At 21.3% G+C, this 21,643-nt stretch overlaps 1 protein-coding gene across 8 annotated transcripts in view; it reads left to right on the top strand.

The window, feature by feature from the left end:
* The window catches only part of LOC122510823 (protein Fe65 homolog), a 192,529-nt gene that overhangs the window by 169,055 nt on the left and 1,831 nt on the right, over positions 1–21,643 (top strand). For 7 of the 8 annotated variants that reach the window (XM_043625736.1, XM_043625737.1, XM_043625734.1 and 4 more), the window contains 9 exons: positions 7,892–8,050; positions 13,461–13,699; positions 14,349–14,467; positions 17,338–17,450; positions 17,568–17,766; positions 17,852–17,979; positions 18,157–18,162; positions 18,262–18,512; positions 18,747–18,949. In XM_043625736.1, the coding sequence (XP_043481671.1) occupies positions 7,892–8,050; positions 13,461–13,699; positions 14,349–14,467; positions 17,338–17,450; positions 17,568–17,766; positions 17,852–17,979; positions 18,157–18,162; positions 18,262–18,512; positions 18,747–18,949 (1,417 nt within the window). The remainder of the gene's footprint in view (positions 1–7,891; positions 8,051–13,460; positions 13,700–14,348; positions 14,468–17,337; positions 17,451–17,567; positions 17,767–17,851; positions 17,980–18,156; positions 18,163–18,261; positions 18,513–18,746; positions 18,950–21,643) is intronic. The other variant, XM_043625739.1, reaches the window with a different exon arrangement.

The following is a 21,643-nucleotide window of genomic DNA, read 5'->3' as shown; positions in this document are numbered from 1 at the left end:
ATAGGACACACGACTTTTATTTTTATCTCTCTCTCCCTCTCTCTCTCTCTTTCTCTCTCTGCATATAGCCAATGAAAAGACGTCACACTTCTGGGTCGTTGACGCTATAACCAATTGATCGATGCATTAAATATTATCTCGAATTATTTTCCTCTTCTTTTTTTTTTTTTTATTTATTTGTATTTACTGTTTTCGATTTTATTTATTTTTTTTATCTATTTATATCTACAATTTTTTTTTCTTTTTCAGAGTGGACACTTTTTTCAAAAAACAAAAATTCACTGTCCATTCCCGGTCATAAAGAATAACTCTGAGAATAAATTCTAATTTATATAATAAATTAATAATAAATTAGTTTTACTTATAAAGTTTAAAATTAATTCAATTTTTAAAAAGTTGCGTTTACACTTTTCATAAATAAAATATTGAAATTTTATAAAATATTTTCAATGAATTTCATTAAAAATTTTAAAAATTACTAAGATTTTAAAAAATTTTAATTATTCAAATTCTTCCAAAATTTGTTAAATTTGTTGATATATATTTAATTAATTATTAAAAATAGTGGATTTATAGACGAATTTTACTCAAAAACACTAAAAGAAATTGAATTTTGGAAAAATTATAAATGATTGCATAAATTCAATTATATTTTCAAAAGTAATCCAATTGTTTTTCAAAATTCAATTATTCATTCATTTTTAAAATTTTTTATAAAATTCTTGGCAAAATTCAATTCTTTTAAAAATTTTAATAAAATTTATGGCAAAATTTCAATTATTTTCAAAAATTTTCCTCAATTTCATATGAATTCTATTATTTACAAATTATTTATAAATTTCTTCGCAATAATTTAATTATTTTCAATAAATAATAAGATTTTTTACAGGGATTGAATTATTTTCATAAATGATAAAATTCTTTTTAGGAATTTAATTATTTTCAGAAATAAAACTCATTGCAGAATTTCAATTATTTTTTATACAATTTTAATCAAATTCTTCAAAAAATGTAATTGTTCTTAACAATTTTTTTAAAAATCGTCACAAAGATATCAATTATTTAAAAATGTTTTGATAAAATTCTTTATGAAAATTTAATTTTAAGAAATATTTAATTATTCAATAAATTATTTATTTCTGCATTTAAATAATTGAATTATAGTAGAATTTTCTAATAAAAATTGATTTAAAAATGAATTTCAGTTAAAATTTTAAAGATTACTTAGGTTTTTAAAAATTAAAATAATTAAATTAATAATTCAAATTCTTCTGAAATTTGTTAAATTTTTTAATATATATTAAGTTAATTATTAAAAATAGTGAATTTATAGAAGAATTTTACTCGAAAACACTTAAGAAAATTGAATTTTGGAAAAATTATAAATGATTGCATAAATTCAATTATTTTCAAAAGTAATCCAATTCTTTACTAAAATTCAATTATTTTAAAAATTTTTAATAAAATTCTTGTCAAAATTCAATTCTTTTAAAAATTTTAATAAAATTTATGGCAAAATTTCAATTATTTTCAAAAATTTTCCTCAATTTCATATAAATTCTATTATTTACAAATTTTTTTATAAATTTCTTTGCAATAATTAAATTATTTTCAATAAATAATAAGATTTTTTACAGGGATTGAATTATTTTCATAAATAATAAAATTCTTTTTAGGAATTAAATTATTTTCATTAATAAAACTCATCGGCAGAATTTCAATTATTTTTAATACAATTTTAATCGAATTCCTCAAAAAATATAATTGTTCTTAAAATTTTATTAAAATTCGTCAAAAGAATTCAATTATTTAAAAATTTGTTAAAAAATTTCTTTATGAGAATTTAATTTTGAGAAACATTCAATTATTCAATAAATTATTTATGTTTTGTATTTAAATAATTAAATTCCCGAAGAATTTTCTAATAAAAATTGATTTAAAACTGAATTTTACTTAAAATGTTAGTGTTGAATATCTATTATTCGAATTATTCAAATATTGAAATAATATTTGAATATTAAAAGCATAATAGCATGAATTTTAAGAAATAATTGAATTTTAAAAAGGTTTCAAATTAAATTCTTTGAAAATCTTAATTTTCTATACTTACAACCAACAATTCTGTAGAATTAATTATTTTGGAAAAGTTTGCATTTTTTTCTGAAATTATTTCAAGTGTTTATTTCTTAATTTGTAATTTTGTATTTATTTGAAGAATTTTTGAATAATTGAAATTTCGTAAAATTGAATACTAAACAAGTGGATTTGAAAATTCTCAAAGAACTTTTTTAAAAATTATTAAAGATCATTGATTTAAAGAAGAATTTTATTTCAAAATTCTAGAAAATAATAATTGAATTAAAATGATGAAAATAATTTGGAAAAACTTACAGTAAAAATATTTTTATCATATAAAGAAATGATCTTATCACTCGGTTATCTTTAATTTATTATAAAAAATGAAGAAACTGATCACTCCGAGTCGGAGTAATCGATTTCTTCATGTTTTATAATAAATATTCTTATAAGTTGTTAAATTTCAAAAAGATTTGAATTTGAAATTTTTGAAAATCTTGATTTTATTTTTTATTTACTTTATTTATGACTTAAAAATTAATTTTTATAAATTTCGTATCACTTTTTTTCTAATTAGTTCAAATTTTTACTAATTCAAATTTGTTTTGTTATAATATTACTGCAACAAAAAATTTATAAATTTTATTTGTTACTATTTTATAGGATTTGAATCTTTTTCTCTTTCAAATTTTTTCGACGAATTTAATTAAAATTATATTTTGTTCAATTATTGTTAGAAATAGAAAGAATTTAATATTAAATTTAATATTTTTTTTCAAGTCTGTTACGTTGGACAACAAAATTCATAAATTTCTTATAAATTCTAGAAATTGAATATTTTTATACTACTTTTGATAAAATTCCCTGACAAAATAAAATTCTAAATTTTTCGAATTCTGAATTATTTTCAAAAAAAAGTGTCCTTTGATCTTTTGACAAAAAGAGACGAATTTAATAAAGAGATAACCTTATTTTGACCGATATGAAGGGAAAAAAAGGTATGTAAACCTTTTTCTTGGGATATAATTTGCAATTCTCGTTTTCACCCCCTTGAATTTTAACATTTTTTTTTCTTTTTTCATAAAAAGCAACCAATTCCAACTTGAAAAGTCTCGTAAGAGAAAATTGTCATTTGTGAAGGAAAACTAGCATAAAAGTTTCATCCCCCTAAATCTTCCGGAACAAGGAAAAATATCCTAATAAAAGTCTCAACTCATGACCTCTAAGGATTTTAGTCCAGCTTTTTTTTTTAGTAAATTTTCTTTTTTAATAAATAAAAATGGTTTGTTGAAATTTCTTTCTGCTGTGGTAATTGAAAATAGACAGTAATTTATAATTTATGAAAATTTTTATTTTACAAAATTAAATTATTAAATTTAAATGTAAAAAAATTAAATGATTAAATTAAACTGTAAAAGAATCCAATATTAAATTAAAATGTTAAAGAATCCAATATTAAATTAAAATTTAAAAAAATCCAATATTAAATTGAAATGTAACAAAAATCCAATATTAAATTAAAATTAAAGTAAAACGAAATGAAATTATTTTAACTCCGTTTTACTTTTGTTTAATTTATATTTTAAAACTGTTTTTTTATTTATTTCTCTTTCTGGTTCAATATTATATTTTGGTTCATTTATGTTTGTAAATTGTTAATTCAATTGATAAGAATAATGAAGGGAAATAATTTCATATTAAAATTAAAGCGTTGGCTCGTGATATACAAAAATTACCATCTTCAACAAACAATTTTTTTCCGATTATTTTCAATGAAAAATTAATTAAAAAGTATTATGCGTTACTATCCAGAGGCTCAAATATAAAATTAAAAACAATATAAATAATAAAATTGAAAATAAATTTTTTGTATATTGTAAAATTCGGTACAACTTTTATTAATTAAAAAAATTCTTTTTGGGACAATTTTTTTATTATTGAAATATTGAAAATATTGTCAACTTGTTTCATTAACAAAAAATTCTCTCCATGTACATTTTCCTTTTTCTTTTTTTGTAATAGGAAATATGTTGTGAAGGATATCTGTAGGAATTTTCCACTTCAATTTTGTCGGGGGAATTTTTCTTACTTTTTATTTTTTTTTCTCTTCTTTTTCTTTTTCTTGAGGGGAGTGTTATGAGAATCATATGAATCCGCAATGGTCATTGTAGAATGAATCGGTGAAATGCGATCCTTCTGCGGCTTCTTTGATATTCCATTTCACACCCCTGTGCACCCCTACTTGGCGACTATCCAACTCATGCATGTGGTTAGTAACCTTCATAATACTTACCGCAGGTATAGTGCTTCTCCACATTCTTGTTCATAGGAATTTCAATTTTATAGTTTCCTTACATCTTATATTGTCGTCATGAATTACGCAAACAAATTATTTTTTATTTATTTTCAAATTAAATTTATAGAAAATTAAATTTTTCCTATTTTTAATTTTTTTTTTATCTACTTTTAAGTTAAGTATTTTTTCTATTTTTAATTAAATATTTTTCTGTTTTTCCAAAAATTGAATTTTGGAAAAATTATAAATGATGACACAAATTCATTTATTTTCAAAAGTAATCAAATTCTTTTCCAAAATTCAATTATTTTAAGAATTTTCAATAAAATTCTTGGCAAAATTCAATTTTCAAAAAATTTTTAATACAATTTTTGGAAAAATTTCAAAAATTCTCCTCAATTTCATATGAATTCTATTATTTACAATTTTTTTATAAATTTCTTCGCAATAATTTAATTATTTTCAATAAAAAATAAAAATTTTTACTGGGATTGAATTATTTTCGTAAATAGTAAAATTCTTTTTATGAATTCAATTATTTTCATAAATAAAACTCATCGCAGAATTTCAATTATTTTTAATACAATTTTAATTGAATTCCTCGAGAAATGTAATATTGTTCTTGACAATTTTATTAAAAATCGTCAAAAGAAATGAATTATTTAAAAATGTTTTAATAAAAATCTTTATGAGAATTCAATTTTAAGAAATATTTAATTATTTAATAAATTATTTATTTTTGCATTTAAATAATTAAATTCAAAGTAGAATTTTCTAATAAAAATTGATTTAAAAATTAATTTCAGTTAAAATTTTAGATTTGAATATTTATTATTCAAATTATTCAAATAATAATTATTCAAATTAAATAATATTTGAATATTAAAAGCATTATAGCATGAATTTTAAGAAATAATTGAATTTTGAAAAGGTTTTAAATTAAATTCTTTTTAAAAATCTTAGTTTCGTAAAATTGAATTGTAAAGAAATGGATTTGAAAATTCTCTAAGAACTTTTTCAAAAATTATTATAAAGATAATTGATTGAAAGAAGAATTTTATTATAACATTTTTGTTTACTTAAAATTTGTACTTTGTTTATGAATTGTAATTGAGAAGCAGAAAATGTGCAAAAAATATTTTCTACTTTCTAATTTTAATTTTCCAAGAATTTTTTAATTTTCTTTATTAGTTTGTTAAAATTTACAATTAATGGATTGTTATTTAAATATTTTTTCCATTTTATTTAAATATACTTTTTCTAATTTCTAATTAAAAATCTTATTCTAATTTCTAATAATTAAAAATATTCTGAAAATTCCGTCTGACTATAATCTATACTTACTACTGATACAACAATTTTTCTTTATTATATAGTTAAAATTCATGATTAATGGATTTTTCTTTAAATCTATTTTCTATTCTTATTAAAGTTCTTTTTCTATTTTTATTTAAATAGTTGGTAGATGGTCAACTTTTTTTAAAAAAATATTTTCTAATCTTTTTCTCCGAAACAAGCGATTTCTTATGAAATTAGTTTTCTAAAAAAATGTTTTTCTAAGAAGTTATGATTTTTTAAAAAAATTGTCTAACAATGTTTGATTTCTAAAATTTATTTTACATTTATTTTTAATTTCCGACAAGTTTTTATTTCTAAAATTTGTTTCACAAGTTTGAAAAAGTTTTGATTTATAAACTTTATTTTTTTTAAAGAAAACTAAAATTTTCTAATGTGTAATTTTTTCTAATTATTTTTATTATTTTATTTAAAATTATTTTTTTCTGATTATTTTTATTACTTTATTTCAAATTATTTTTAGAAGTATTTTTAAATAAATTTCTTATTAAAGATTAATGTTAGGTCAAGATTGTTTTTACTGTTATTTCCAAATTTATAAACTTGAAATTTAAAAAGAAATGTTTGACGTTAAAATAATTGTAGAAATTCACCTTCATTAGAATAATCTTATCTTATTCATTTTAAATTTTTTTTTCTATTTTCATTTAAGGGCATTTGAACCATGATGACGTCACAGCCTTAAAACACTTGCTTTGCAGAACCTATGACGTCATAATGGTTCAAATGCCCTTAAATATTTTTTTAATTTCACTTTTATTCAAGATTCTTGCAAAATATTCTTTCAATTTCATTTTTTTTGTAAAATTTTATTTATTTAATTTATATAATTTATATTTTTACCTAAATTTAAAAATTTCGAATTTTTTTTTTCGTAATCTAGAAAAAAAATTCTATTTTATTCCACGAGTAGGTATATGTGAAGAAAAGGATAAAAGTGTGTGTGTGTGTTTTTTTTTTATTCTCCGGTCTCTTTTTTTCCAATTTCCCTCGGGTTTTTCTGAAAGCAAGCGAGCGCAAAGGAAATTGTCAATAAGAGAATTTTCATTCTTATATTTGATCAGTACCTTCCTGTTCTTATAGAAAATCTTATTGGTTCTGTCGTCTTTCTATCGTTAGTCAGCAAAGTACTTAGCTAAATCCCTTTAATTACATCGACATTGTAGAGGCGAGGTTGAAGAAAATGTGTTTTTAGAGAAAAGGACCATGAATATAGTATATATATATAAATGTATAAAAGAGATATTTGACTCTGTGTGTGTGTGTGTTTGTGTGTTCACTGATCGTTAATTAAAATGGTGCTGGCATAGAGAGAATGCGTTAATTTTCCTATTATACGAATACCCAGCAAAGAGTAGACAAAGAAATTTATGCAAATAACCATGAGGACTATGTCACGGACACCGAAATAAGGTCACAAAACTTTCCACTCAGTTTACCATTATCATGAAATGGTTAAAAAAGAAACGGTTATTACCTTTTATTTGATACTTTTGTTTAATGATTATTTTCGCATTTTTATTTTTACAATTTTATTTTTATTCTATTTCTATTTTATTTAAGATAATTTCATTTACATTTTTTAATAATTTTATTATTATATTATTACTATCACTATGATTATATTTTTACTTCTGCTACCATTTTTTATTTACTATTTATTAGCTTTCTTATTACTATATTTGTTTATTTATTATTTCCTAATTTTCATAATTAAACTTTTATTATTTTCTTTCTTTTAGTTTATTTTTCTCTTTAGGGGCTTATTATGAAATTAACTCCCAACAATAGTTTTAACATTATTTTAAATTTAGTTAAATTTTATTACAAAATGAATGAAAATTGAATAAAAATTGAATGAAAGTTGAATGGAAATTGAATGAAAAGTAAATTAAAACATTAAAAGTAAATTAAAAATTAAATTGAAATAATTAAAGGTAGAGAAAATTCAAAATAAGGGTTTAAAATTAAAACACTAAAGTTCATTTTTCTAAAATATTTATTTTGTTTATTTATTCAAAAATATCTAAATATTAAGTATACCCTAAGTAAATAAATAAAATAGTTAGTAATTATTATTATTATATAGGATTATAAATTTTAAAAAAAAAATTTTAAAAATAGGATATTTTTCCTAATATTTGTGATGCCCTGATGATTCAGGTACGTCAATGAGGGTGTGGCAGTGGTCGCTGAATCCACTTTGATCGACGACACCCTCAATGGGAATCCCCGATCGACTAGCAAGCTTCTGCCGAAAGCTTCCACTCTGGAAAATCATGGAGAACCAGTCGCCAATCCTTCCGGCGCCGACGTCATAAAGTATGTACGAATTCGTCGTACGCTTTTCGTAGACCTTCCCCCAACCCCTCTCATCCACCTCTGAAATTTAGAGAAAATGTAAAAATGTAAAAATTATTATTATTATTATCATCATCATCTAAAACTTGAAATTTGACTTTTATGATTAATGTTCTAATGAAAAGAAAAGGAACACTTTTTATCAGCACGTTTGGAATGATTTTTGTAGAGAAGTAATAATTTTATTTTTAAGATATTTATTTTGAGATGTATTTTTTAAGATTTATTTTTTATTTTTATTTATTTTTAATTATTTTTATTTATTTTTATTTATTTTTATTTATTTTTATTTATTTTTATTTATTTCTATTTATTTCTATTTATTTTTAATTATTTTTATTTATTTTTATTTATTTTTATTTATTTTTATTTATTTTTATTTATTTTTATTTAGTTTTGAGTTATTTGGAGTATTTTTTAGAAAATTGGTTTTTAAAAACAGTAGTTACAGTGGTAAATTGAATACAAATGAGAAAATAATTTGGGAAAAAATCATACGTCTGACTAAAATTGACTTTTACTACTGATACTTTCAATTTTTCACTTTTTGAAATTGACTTCCACTTATTTTATTATTAAAAAAGAAAAATTAAAATCGTAATGTCTGATTAAAATTATTTCGACTACTTATGGAAAAAGGGGTCGTAAATTTTTTGTCTTGAGACTGTCTTAAAAACGTCTGACTAAAATTGGCTTTCACTACTGACACTGCAATACACAAACTAAGGAAAGTCTGACTGGAAATTTACTTTGACTACTTGTTGCAGTAGTGTTGGATATGTAGATTTTGAATTCGAGACAATTTTGTCTGACTAAAAAGTATTTTACTACTGAAAAATATTTCTATTCTTTTTAATGTCTGACTGGTAAATACTCTCACTACTGTTTCTATAATTCATAGTATTTGGTCCGACTAAAACTGACTTTAACTACTGACACTGAATTGTCTGACTGAAGACTTACTTTTACTACTGTCTTTACAATTTCCTTGCAATTTCGTCTGACTGACACTGTCTTCTTCTACTTACACTGTAATTAAAAAGTTCATCATTTATTTTATTAATATTAATAACTATTTTTACTGTTTTTAGACTGAAATTGACACTATTGAATAGTGAATAAAAATTGAAGATATAAAAATATCAAATTCTTTTTCATCGTTAAAATTCAGAATTGATGAATGGGTATAGAAATTAAATTTCTCGGGTTGAAATATTTTTTTTTTAAACAGAATTTTTTGCACGTAGGTTTGTTTCCTTAATTATTGTAGAAAAATTATCAGTAGTGCATTGGATGAGGTTTTTTTTTTGCTTCTATTGTCTTATTGATGATACATTAGAAAATATTTTCTTTAAAATAAATATTGTCTTTGAAAAATATTTGTTTCAAAAAAATATTTTCTCCAAAAGAAAAACAATTTTTTCGCACCAAATTAAAAAATTTCGTCCTGAATAATTTAGCGATTTTTCAATTAAATTCGGGCAACTCTTTGAAAAATGAAATTCTCATCAAAGGGTGGTTGACGAATATACGAAATATTTTTACTCTCAATCTATTTTTTAATAGAAACATTTTTTTTTGCGCCACAAACTCAATCGTTTGTTCTCTTCGTTCTTCATCTCTTCACTATTCTTCTCCTTCTCTTTCTTTCTTTGTTTTTCTTTTTTTTAACTCTATTTCGTTTCTAGATTCTCGTAAAGCTTCTCCTGGTGCTTTTGATGCTTCAGCACTACTTGAATAGCTCTCCAGAAATTTTCAGGACCAAAGCACTTTTCAGCCTCAGGATATGCGTAAAATACACTCCTCTCTATGTATACTCGATTTCATCATCAAACCTCAACTGTTTTTGACATTTCAAAAACTACACATGAATCGTCAAAAAGAATAAACACGTGAAATAAAATAATAGACAAAAATGGAGAATTAAATCGTATGAAATGGGTACCAACAATTTTATAAAGCGAGATGATAGAATTTTTTTTATATATTTTATAAATAAATGAATAAATAATTAAATAACTTGAATATAATAATATGATTATAATATTATAATCCAATATTATAGAAATATAATCTAACAAAATTATTTTATTATATTATAATATAATAATTATTAAAATAACAAAAGAGAAATTTTACATTTTTGTAAGATCGTTTACCTTGTAAATAAATTTGGCTTCTTTTGCAGATTACTTAGGTTTTTAAAAATTTTAATAATTCAAATTCTTGTGAAATTTGTTAAATTTTTTAATATATATTTAATAAATTATTAAAAATAGTGGATTTATAGACAAATTTTACTCAAAAACACACTAAAAAAAATTGAATTCTGGAAAAATTATAAATGATTGCATAAATTGAATATTTTCAAAAGTAATCAGATTCTTTTCCAAAATTCAATTATTTTTAAAATTTTTAATAAAACTCTTGGCAAAATTCAATTATTTTCAAAAGTAATCAGATTCTTTTCCAAAATTCAATTTTTTAAAAAATATTTAATAAAGATCTTGGCAAAATTCAATTATTATCAAAATTAATCAAATTCTTTTTAAAAATTCAATTATTTTAAAAATTTTTAATAAAAATCTTGGCAAAATTCAATTATTTTCAAAAGTAATCAGATTCTTTTCCAAAATTCAATTATTTTAAAAAATGTTAATAAAACTCTTGGCAAAATTCAATTATTTTCAAAAGTAATCAAACTCTTTTCCAAAATTCAATTTTTTAAAAAATACTTAATAAAGATCTTGGCAAAATTCAATTATTATCAAAATTAATCAAATTCTTTTCAAAAATTCAATTATTTTAAAAATTTTTAATAAAAATCTTGGCAAAATTCAATTATTTTCAAAAGTAATCAGATTCTTTTCCAAAATTCAATTTTTTAAAAAATATTTAATAAAGATCTTGGCGAAATTCAATTATTATCAAAATTAATCAAATTCTTTTCAAAAATTCAATTATTTTAAAAATTTTTAATAAAAATCTTGGCAAAATTCAATTATTTTCAAAAGTAATCAGATTCTTTTCCAAAATTCAATTATTTTTAAAAATGTTAATAAAACTCTTGGCAAAATTCAATTATTTTCAAAAGTAATCAAACTCTTTTCCAAAATTCAATTTTTTAAAAAATATTTAATAAAGATCTTGGCAAAATTCAATTATTATCAAAATTAATCAAATTCTTTTTAAAAATTCAATTATTTTAAAAATTTTTAATAAAAATCTTGGCAAAATTCAATTATTTTCAAAAGTAATCAGATTCTTTTCCAAAATTCAATTATTTTAAAAAAATTTAATAAAACTCTTGGCAAAATTAAATTATTTTCAAAAGTAATCAAATTCTTTTGCGAAATTCAATTTTTTAAAAAATATTTAATAAAATTCTTGGCTAAATAAATTTTTTTTTAAAATTTGAATAAAATGTTTAACAAAATTTCAATTATTTTCAAAAAATTTCCTTAATTTAATATGAATTCTACTTTTCACAGGGATTAAATTATTTTTTATAAATAATAAAATTCTTTTCAGAAATTCAATTATTTTTATAATTAAAACTCATCGCAGAATTTCAATTATTTTTAATATAATTTTAATCGAATTCCTCGAAAAATGTAATTGTTCTCAACAATTTTATTAAAACTCGTCAAAAGAAATCAATTATTTAAAAATGTTTTGATAAAATTCTTTATGAGAATTCAATTTTAAGAAATATTTAATTATTCAATAAATTATTTTTTTTTGCATTTAAATAATTGAATTCTTGTAGGATTTTCTAATAAAAATTGATTTAAAAATTAATTTCAGTTAAAATTTTAAAGATTACTTTGGTTTTTAAAAATTTTAATAATACAAATTCTTCTGAAATTTGTTAAATTTTTGAATATATATATTTAAATAAATTACTAAAAATAGTGGATTTATAGACGGACTTTACTCAAAAACACACAAAAAAATGTAATTTTGGAAAACTTATAAATGTTCGCATAAATTAAATGATTTTCAAAAATAATAAAATTCTTTTTCAAAATTCAATTATTTTTAAAATTTTCAAGAAAATTCTTGGCAAAATTCAATTTTTTAAAAAATTTTAATAAAATGTTTGTCAAAAAACTCAAAATTTCAATTATTTTCAAAAATTCTCCTCAATTTCATATGAATTCTATTAATTACAAATTTTTTTATAAATTTCTTCGCAAAAATTTAATTATTTTCAATAAAAAATAAAAATTTTTACTGGGATTCAACTATTTTAATAAATAATAAAATTCTTTTTAGAAATTGAATTATTTTCATTAATAAAACTCATCGCAGAATTTCAATTATTTTTAATACAATTTTAATCGAATTTTTAGGATATCGAAAAGTTTTAACTAAAAGAACAAAAAATTGCGCTGATCTAGTAAAATTTATAGCTATTCCAGAAAAAAAAATGTTTTCCATGATAGTAAATAAATAATTGCTCACATATCGTGACTACGGGTATGGTGCACTGAAAAGAGCAGAATATGCTCGATTGAATTTAATTTTAAGAGGAAGAGGAAAAAAATAAAAAATGATAATTAGCATTTTTGTAATTATTGTTTGAATATTTAAATTTTCCGCTTGACATGGTATAAATTAACGAGGCAGTCTGATCACAACAACGTGATAATGCCGCATTTAACGGTCGTTAAACTTCCCTGTGAAATCTTTATAGTTCCTTGCTTGGTAATTGTCGCATATATTCATTTAGGCCAAGTTGCTTTATCGTCCAAGTTTGTATTTCTTAGATTAACGACACCCTAAACACCATTTCTACAGGACTCGTAAAAATGTCTCCTTAATCCTCTTTACAATATTAATATCCCAAAAAAAATGACGCAATTTTTAATCATGCAATAAATAGAGAGATATTTATAAATTAAAACTTTGGGAAGTTTACTATTTTATTTCAATTTATCTGTTCGATATTGTGTAAATTATTTTTTTTTTGTCATTTATTAGTAAGTGAAACTTCAAAAGAAGTTTATTTCAATTTATATTTTCGAAACTTATTTTTAATTTTTAATTTGAAAAGAAAAATAATTTACCTTTCTTTCGTGTATAAAGAAAGTTTAGTTCTTGAGCAATGTTACTTTTAATTTAAATGATTTAATTTAAAGTGATTTTAAATTATTTAGTATAAAAGATTATATTAAATATGTTAACTTGAAAACAAAATTTTAATAAGAAAATAAATAAAAAAATTAATCAAAAAATAATAAAAAATAATAATAAATAAATAATGAATAATTAATAAAAGAAATTGAATAAGAAAATATGTTATTAAAATTGCAGTGATATAATGATACAATTTTGTAATGAAATCGATAATTATTTCTTTTTGCAGTTTCTGCGAGAAAGGAGGAAATATTGACACGACAGACATGGGGGGAACACCGCACGTTGAAGTAGGCGGATTGAATGAATTACATAATGTTCCTGTAAAAAGACGACAGCCTAAGGAGCAAAAAAATACAAGTTTACAAAATAACGTCACTGGAAAACCACCGAATGCTATTGACGTTCAGACCATTGATTGCAAGGCCAAGGACGAAAATTTACCACACGGTTGGGAAAAACACGAGGGTGAGTATATTTCAATTAAATTTTCTTCTTAATTAATCCCTACTGTACATAAACAAAATTTATTGTCTTGTCCTTCGCATTTATCCCCCGAAATACGATCACAAAAATTTACGATCAGAAATTTCATTTTTTTTTTTTTGTTATGAGTTTTCATTTTAGATTTTTCTATTTGCTTATTAATTTCTATTTTTTAGTTTTTTAGTTTTTTAGTTTTTTAATTAAAAACTTTTAAGAAAACGAATATTTTTAAACAGAACTTTAAGAATATTTTTCTTTCTTTAAAACAACATTTTATAAACATTTAAAAAAAAATGCTAAAAGAAATAAAAACTCAGAACATAAGTTCTGAGTTTTTATTTTTTTTAGCATTTTTGTTATTCGATTATTGAAAATAATAAATTTTAAGTTTCAATTTATTGTTATTCTCAATATAATGATTTAACATTTTTTCGCGAATGTTAAAACATTCGAAAAAAAGTTGTTCGATTGTGGAAATTAGAAATAATTTTTTTTTTATTACAAAGATTAATTTTGAAAAGAAAATGAATGAAATGTAATTCTACTATATGTACAACGTTGATCACACCTCCGAACACTAGTAGAGTGGCGCAACAGGTGACTGACCGACTGAATTCTAAAATGATTTCAGACCAGGAAGGTCCTTATTACTGGCACATCAAAAGTGGCACTATCCAGAGAGAACCACCTGAACCACAAATAATTTCAAAAACGGAAAACCGTCGTTCACTGGTCAAAAGCAATGACAGTGTAAGTTATTTTTAACTTTTGAGAACATCAATTTTACCGCAAGTATCTTGTAACTTTTTCTCCTAATATTCATTAGAAATTTATTGTCAATTTTTGATTGGTATTAAAATAGCTTTTGATGTTACTGGATCATTTTTATTTATTATTAATAATTTTTTTACTATTGCCTATTGCAAATAATAATTTTTTCATGTTTTATAATAATTAATAAGCAAAGTACAAGTTTTAAGTAAAAAAAATTTTATAAATAAAATTTTGTTTAAGAAATTCTAAATTTCTTTGGAAAAAATATTTACAAAATTTCTATTTGTTAAAAACGATTGTAAAATTATTCGAAAACATCAATAACTTCTTTTCTAAATAAATATTTAATCATTATTATTTTTCCATAGGAATTAAAATTCTTCAAAAGATTCAAATTCAAACCTTTTTGAAATTTAACAATTTATAAGAATATTTATTATAAAACATGAAGAAATTGATTACTCCGAGTCTTCGACTCTGAAGACTCGAAGTAAGCAAATTCTTCATTTTAAATTCTTCATTAAATTAAAGATAACCGATCATTATTTTATACAATAGGAATATTTTTACTTTAATTTTTTCATCATTTTAATTCAATTATTATTTTCTAGAATTTTTAAATAAAATTCTTCTTTAAATCAATTATCTTTAATAATTTTTGAAAAAGTTCTTTGAGAATTTTCAAATCCATTTGTTTACAATTCAATTTAACGAAATTTCAATTATTCAGAAATTCTTCAATTGAATACAAATTAAAAAATTAACACTTCAAATAATTTCAGAAAAACATTCAATTAAACTTTTTCAAAATAATTAATTCTACAGAATTGTTGGTTATAAGTATGAAAAATTAAGATTTTCAAAGAATTTAATTTGAAACCTTTTCAAAATTCACTTAGTTCTTAAAATTCATGCTATAATGCTTTTAAGATTCAAATATTCTTTGAATATTTCAATAATTTTAATAATAAATATTCAGATCTAAAATTTTAACTGAAATTCATTTTTAAATCAATTTTTATTTGAAAATTCTACGAGAATTCAATTATTTAAAGGCAAAAATAAATAATTTATTGAACAATTGAATGTTTCTTAAAATTCAAAATTCTCATGGAGAATTTTACCAACATATTTTTAAATAGTTAAATTCCTTCGACGATTTTTAATAAAATTGTTAAGAACAATTACATTTTTCGAGGAATTTGGTTAAAATTTTAATAAAAATAATTGAAATTCTGGGATGAGTTTTATTTATAAAAATAATTGAATTCCTAAAAAGAATTTTATTATTTATGAAAATAATTCAATGCCTGTAAAAAATTTGATAATTTATTGAAAATAATTTAAATATTGCGAAAAAATTAATTAAAAATTTGTAAATAATAGAATTTATATGAAATTGAGGAGAATTTTTGAAAATACTTGAAATTTTGACAAACATTTTATTAAAATTTAAAAAAAAATGAACTTTGCCAAGAATTTTATTAAAAATTTTAAAAATTATTGAATTTTGGAAAAGAATTTGATTACTTTTGAAAATAATTGAATTTTGACAAGAATTTTATTAAAAAATTTTTAAAATAATTGAATTTTGGAAAAGAATTTGATTAGTTTTGAAAATAATTGAATTTATGTAATCATTTATATGTTTTCCAAAATTCAATTTTTTTTTAAGTGTTTTTGAGTAAAATTCGTCTATAAATCCACTATTTTCAATAATTAATTAAATATATATTAAAAATTTGATTAAAATTGTTTTTAAATAATTCAATTCTTTCGGGTAATTTTATTAAAATAGTAAATATTAAAAATCAATAAAAGGGGGAAATTTTTGAAAATAATTGAATTTTGAAGAAGAATTTTTTTATTTATTAAGATAATAATTGGGATTTTGTCGAGATTTTTTTATAAATTTTGAACATAATTGAATTTTTGTGATAAGAATTTTATTACTTTTGAAAATAATTCAATTTCTGCATCATTTGTAACTTCTTTAAAATTAAATTTTTTTACTGTTTTTAACTAAAATTCTTCTATAAATCCATTATTTTTAATAATTAATTAAATACATATTGACAAATTTAACTAATTTTAGAAGATTTTGAATTATTAAAATTTGTCAAAAATCTAAGTTCATGAAAATTTCTAATTAAATTCATTCAACTTTGAAATTTATAAAATTTGGACTTATTTTTTTGGATTTTTTTTTCCTTTTTCAAAAAGTCCAAAGAATATAAAAATCCAATGAAAAAAATTCAGATATGTATAAAAATTTAAATGCCTGCTTTAAATGAAATTTCGATGACTCTGAAAATAATTAAATTAATCGAGTAATTTTAATTGGAATTGTATTGAAAAAAAATAATTGAATTTTTGTAAAAAGAATTTTATCAAAACTGTTGAAAATAATTGTATTTCTTGGAACAATTGTTTTAAAAATTTTATAAAATAATTGGAATTTTTTTATTTATGAAAATAATTGAATTTTATTATTTATGTAAATAATTAAAATCCTGCGATTTTAATATTAACATTTTAAATTCCGATCTTATAGCGTAAAAAGTAAAAACGTGGCTTTTTCACATGTTTCATTATTTATTTTAGACGTTTTTATTTATTTTTGATTTTTTAACTTTGGATATTTTTATTTATGATTTTTTGTACTTTGGACTTTTTTATTTATTTTTGATTTTTTAACTTTGGACATTTTTTTTTTACGATTTTTTGTACTTTGGACTTTTTTTCTTGGATTTTTCGGTCTGAATTTTTTGAATTGGATGTTTTGTCCTGTAATCTTTAACAAGAATATAGTTTGGCTAGTTTATAATATTTTTGTATTATTTAAGGTGGATAATTTCCATTCATTAAGTGGAATGACAAACACTGTGACACGCAGCAACACAAGTTCAGCTCTTAGTCAGGAGTTGAAGATCAAAAGAAAAGAGGAATTAGCACTCAAGTAGGTTTCATATAAAAGTCTTTACGTTTTCCTAATTTTTTTCCATGTAGTTGTAATTTAATTTCTATAATAAAGAAAAAAGAATAATAAACAAAAAATTCTTTTTTTTTATTGCAGAAGAAGAAGTTATCCAGCAAGAGCAGATTCTGAGGGTAGAGACAAGAGGATCAGGTTCGCAGTTCGTTCCTTCGGTTGGGTGGAAGTTGCCGAGGAGGACGTCACCGAAGAGAGAAGTAGAAAAACAGTTAATAAATGTATCGTTGATCTGACATTGGGAAGAAATGATCTTCTAGACGTCATTGGCCGATGGGGAGACGTGAGTTCAGTTATTTCTTTGTCCACAAGAATTTTTTTTTTTTTACTTAGAAAAAGGAAAATCCTAAAAATCAATCTTTGTCTAGGGTAAGAATCTCTTCATGGATCTCGGTGAGGGGGCACTCAAATTAATAGATCCTGAAAATCTCACTGTCCTCAATACACAGCCATTCAGTACTCTCAAGGTTTGGGGTGTTGGTCGAGATCAGGGAAAGTAAGAAACAATTAGATTCATATTTTTTTAATTTTTCGATTGTGTAATAAATTACAAATTATTTTTATAATTCTTTTTATTGTAATGATAAATGTGAAAAAAAATTTCAGAAATTTATAATATTAATTTTTTTCATTCTGCTTCACTTCTTTTTTTCCGGGGACAATTTTCCATCAGTGAGAGGTAATTTATCAAATAAATTTTTTTTTTATATTTGAATTTCGTGGTTTTTGGAGAAAAATGGAAATATAATAAACCTTTTTTTTTTATCTGCTCTATCAGGGATTTTGCATACGTAGCGAGGGACAAATCAACCAGAAAATACATGTGTCATGTATTTCGATGTGACATTCCTCCGCTCACTATTGCCAACACACTACGAGATGCATGCAAAAAAGTTTTGATTGAACGTGAACTTCAGCAAAATCCAACCAGGCCTGTGGATATTAATGGTAGAACAAGTTTAGCCGCGAGGCCAACAAATCTTCCCACGGAGCATCGACGTTTTCATAGAAATGGACAAGCACTCGTCAGTAAGTTTATTTAAAAAAAAAATTCAATTCTATTTTTAAAACTCAAAAATTCGAAAAGAATTTCAAAGAATTAAAGAACTTTATTAAACTTTAAATTAAAGAACTTAATTTTAATATTTCGAAGGGTTTGGAATTTTATTTTAAATAATTTTAATTGAGAAACAGGGGGGGGGAGTGTAATTGAAAGTTGTAAGAAAAAATGGAATTTAAGGGATTGTTTTCATTGTTTTGAAGCACAATCGTTTCCTACACCAATGGAGGAGCCTAAGAAAGTGCTTCGAGCACAATACCTTGGATCGATGCAGGTCAACCAAGCCAGTGGAATGGAAGTGTTAAATAATGCAATAGACCACACTGTTACCAATACACCCCTAAGTCAGTGGCGAAATGTCAACGTTGCTGTTGCACCCAGTATGATTTCTATACTAACACCAAACGTAAGTTTACTCTAAACATCTTCACTCAACAAAACAAGATCTATTTATTAAATTCAAATAATTTTTTTCGTCACAGAAAAAACGATAAACTAATTTTAAGAAGCGCGTACTTAAATAGGAGCCAAGAATATTCTGTACTTAAATTAAGTGGCTCCACTTATTTTAAGTGGGGGCACTTAATTTAAGTAGGGAATATTCTTGGCTCCTATTTAAGTTAAGTGCCCACACTTAATTTAAGTAGGGAATATTTTAGGCTCCTATTTAAATTAAGTGCCCCCACTTAATTTAAGTGGAGGCACTTAATTTAAGTAGGGGCACTTAATTTAAGTAGGGAATATTCTTGGCTCCTATTTAAATTAAGTGCCCCACTTAATTTAAGTAGGGAATATTTTAGGCTCCTATTTAAATTAAGTGCCCCCCACTTAATTTAAGTAGGGAATATTTTTGGCTCCTATTTAAATTAAGTGCTCCCCACTTAATTTAAGTAGGGAATATTCTTGGCTCCTATTTAAATAGGCGCTTCTTAAAATTAGTTTATCGTTTTTTCTGTGCAATTTTTTATGTACCTTTTTTTATTGCAACTAAGTAAGAATCTAGGGTGGCCACTTTTTAATTTTATATAACAAAAAATTCCCAGTCATGAATTATTTTTCCCTGTCATAAAGAATAACTCTGAAAATAAATTATTCCATGAAAAATTGAAAGATTTCCCTGATTTTTATATTAGACAAAATTTTAACTTTTTCCCAAACCCTAAAAATATTTTAGTTTACTCTAGAAATAATATAATTGAAACTTTAAAATATATTTATAATACAATTTGTTTGAATATCTTTAATTCTAAAATATCATTTGGAACTTAAATAAATTTTTTGAAATTAATTAACTTTTTAATAAATCCTTCTAAACAATTAAATTATTTTTTTTAAATAATATTAAAAATTTGAAATTAAAAGACTTTAATCTTTACAAAAATTTAAAGATTTCCAAAACAATTTTAATTGAATTCCTCGGATGAATTCAAATATTTTAAAATATTTTCCATAAATTTCAATTATTTCCCAAAAATTTTAATAAATTTTTCGAAAAAATTCGACTGTTTTTATAAATACGAAAATTCTTTTGCAGGAATTAAATTATTTTTAATCAAATTTAAATAAAATTACATGAAAGAATTTAATTATTTTTCAAAAATTTCCATAAAATGCAATTTCAAGAAGAATTTAAAATTCTCAAAAAATAATTCGATTATTCTCAAAATATTTTTAAAAAATTCTATATAAAAAAATTAAATTACTTTCATAATGCAATTTTTAAATATATTCGTAAAAAAAATTTAAAGAATTCAATTATATTTTCAAAAAATAATAAAATTCTTGTGATGAATCCAATTATTTTGAATATACTTAATTTTAATAAAATTCTTTAAACAAATTCTATTGTTTTCAAACAATTGAAACAACTTTAATTGAATTTCACGAAAAAATTTCCTTATTTAAAAATATTTCTATAAAATTCTTCATAACAATTTAATTATTTCTTAAAATTTTAATCAATTCTTCGAAATATTTTAATTATTTTTATAAATAGTAAAATTCTTCGCAATAATTCAATTATTTTTTATAAATAGTAAACTCCTTTGAAGGAATTTAATTATTTTCAATTCACTTTTAATAAAATTCTTCTCCATAAAATTAATTTTAAAATTGAAAATATTTGAAAAGAAAAATTATAAAAAAGTTAAGAAACAAAAAGCAAACAATATCTAAGAATTTGAAACTTTTTAAAATTTTATATTTAATATTACTATACATATAATATATATGATATAATAATAATATAATATAATATTATTTTATAATATATACTATAATATTAATTATTAGTAATATTAATTATTAATTTAATATTCTAAAATATAGAAAAAGTTGCTTATATGAATAATTGTAAAAAAACGAATTGATATTAATAAAAAATACGTTTTTTTAAAAATTTATTTTCTAAGAAAAGAAATTTTATTTATTTTTATTTTTTATTTATCTACTTTATTATTTAAAAATTAATTTTTATTTTCGTATCACTTTTGTTCTAATTAGTTCAAATTTTTACTAGTTTAAATTTGTTTTACTTAATATTATTGCAAAAAAAAATTTATATATTGATTTTTTTGTCAGTATTTTATAGGATGTGAAATTTTTTCTCTTTCAAATTTATCAACGCATTTAATTAAAATTATATTTTGTTTAATTATTGTTAGAAATAGAAAGAATTTAAAATTAAATTTAATATTTTTTTTTTTTAAATTTGTTACATTGGACAACAAAATTTATAATTTTCTTCTAAATTCTAGAAATTGGATATTTTTATAGTTACTTTTGATAAAATTCCCAGACAAAATAAAACGATTTTATAGAAGATCATTCAATCTTTTTTAATGAAATCTAATTAATAAGTCTTAAAATAAATATTTCTATTTTTTCTCACAAAATAATAAGTGTTTAAAAAAAAATTTCCAAAATCCCGGTCAAGATCAAAATTTACTGTCTTTTTTCGGTTTTTCCAAATCCAAAAAAATTCCCTGTCTCGGTCCAGCGGCCACCCTAAATTACAAACAAAGAAATAAAATAATTATGTATATGAAATTCAATGGATATAAAAATCAGTAAAAAAATTAAAATAAAAAACAAATTTTTA

This window comes from Leptopilina heterotoma, unplaced genomic scaffold, assembly GCF_015476425.1.
Source record: "Leptopilina heterotoma isolate Lh14 unplaced genomic scaffold, ASM1547642v1 Lhet_76, whole genome shotgun sequence".
NCBI lineage: Eukaryota > Metazoa > Arthropoda > Insecta > Hymenoptera > Figitidae > Leptopilina > Leptopilina heterotoma.
Note: the sequence above shows the minus strand (reverse complement) of the source record. Positions and strands in the feature narration are given on the sequence as shown.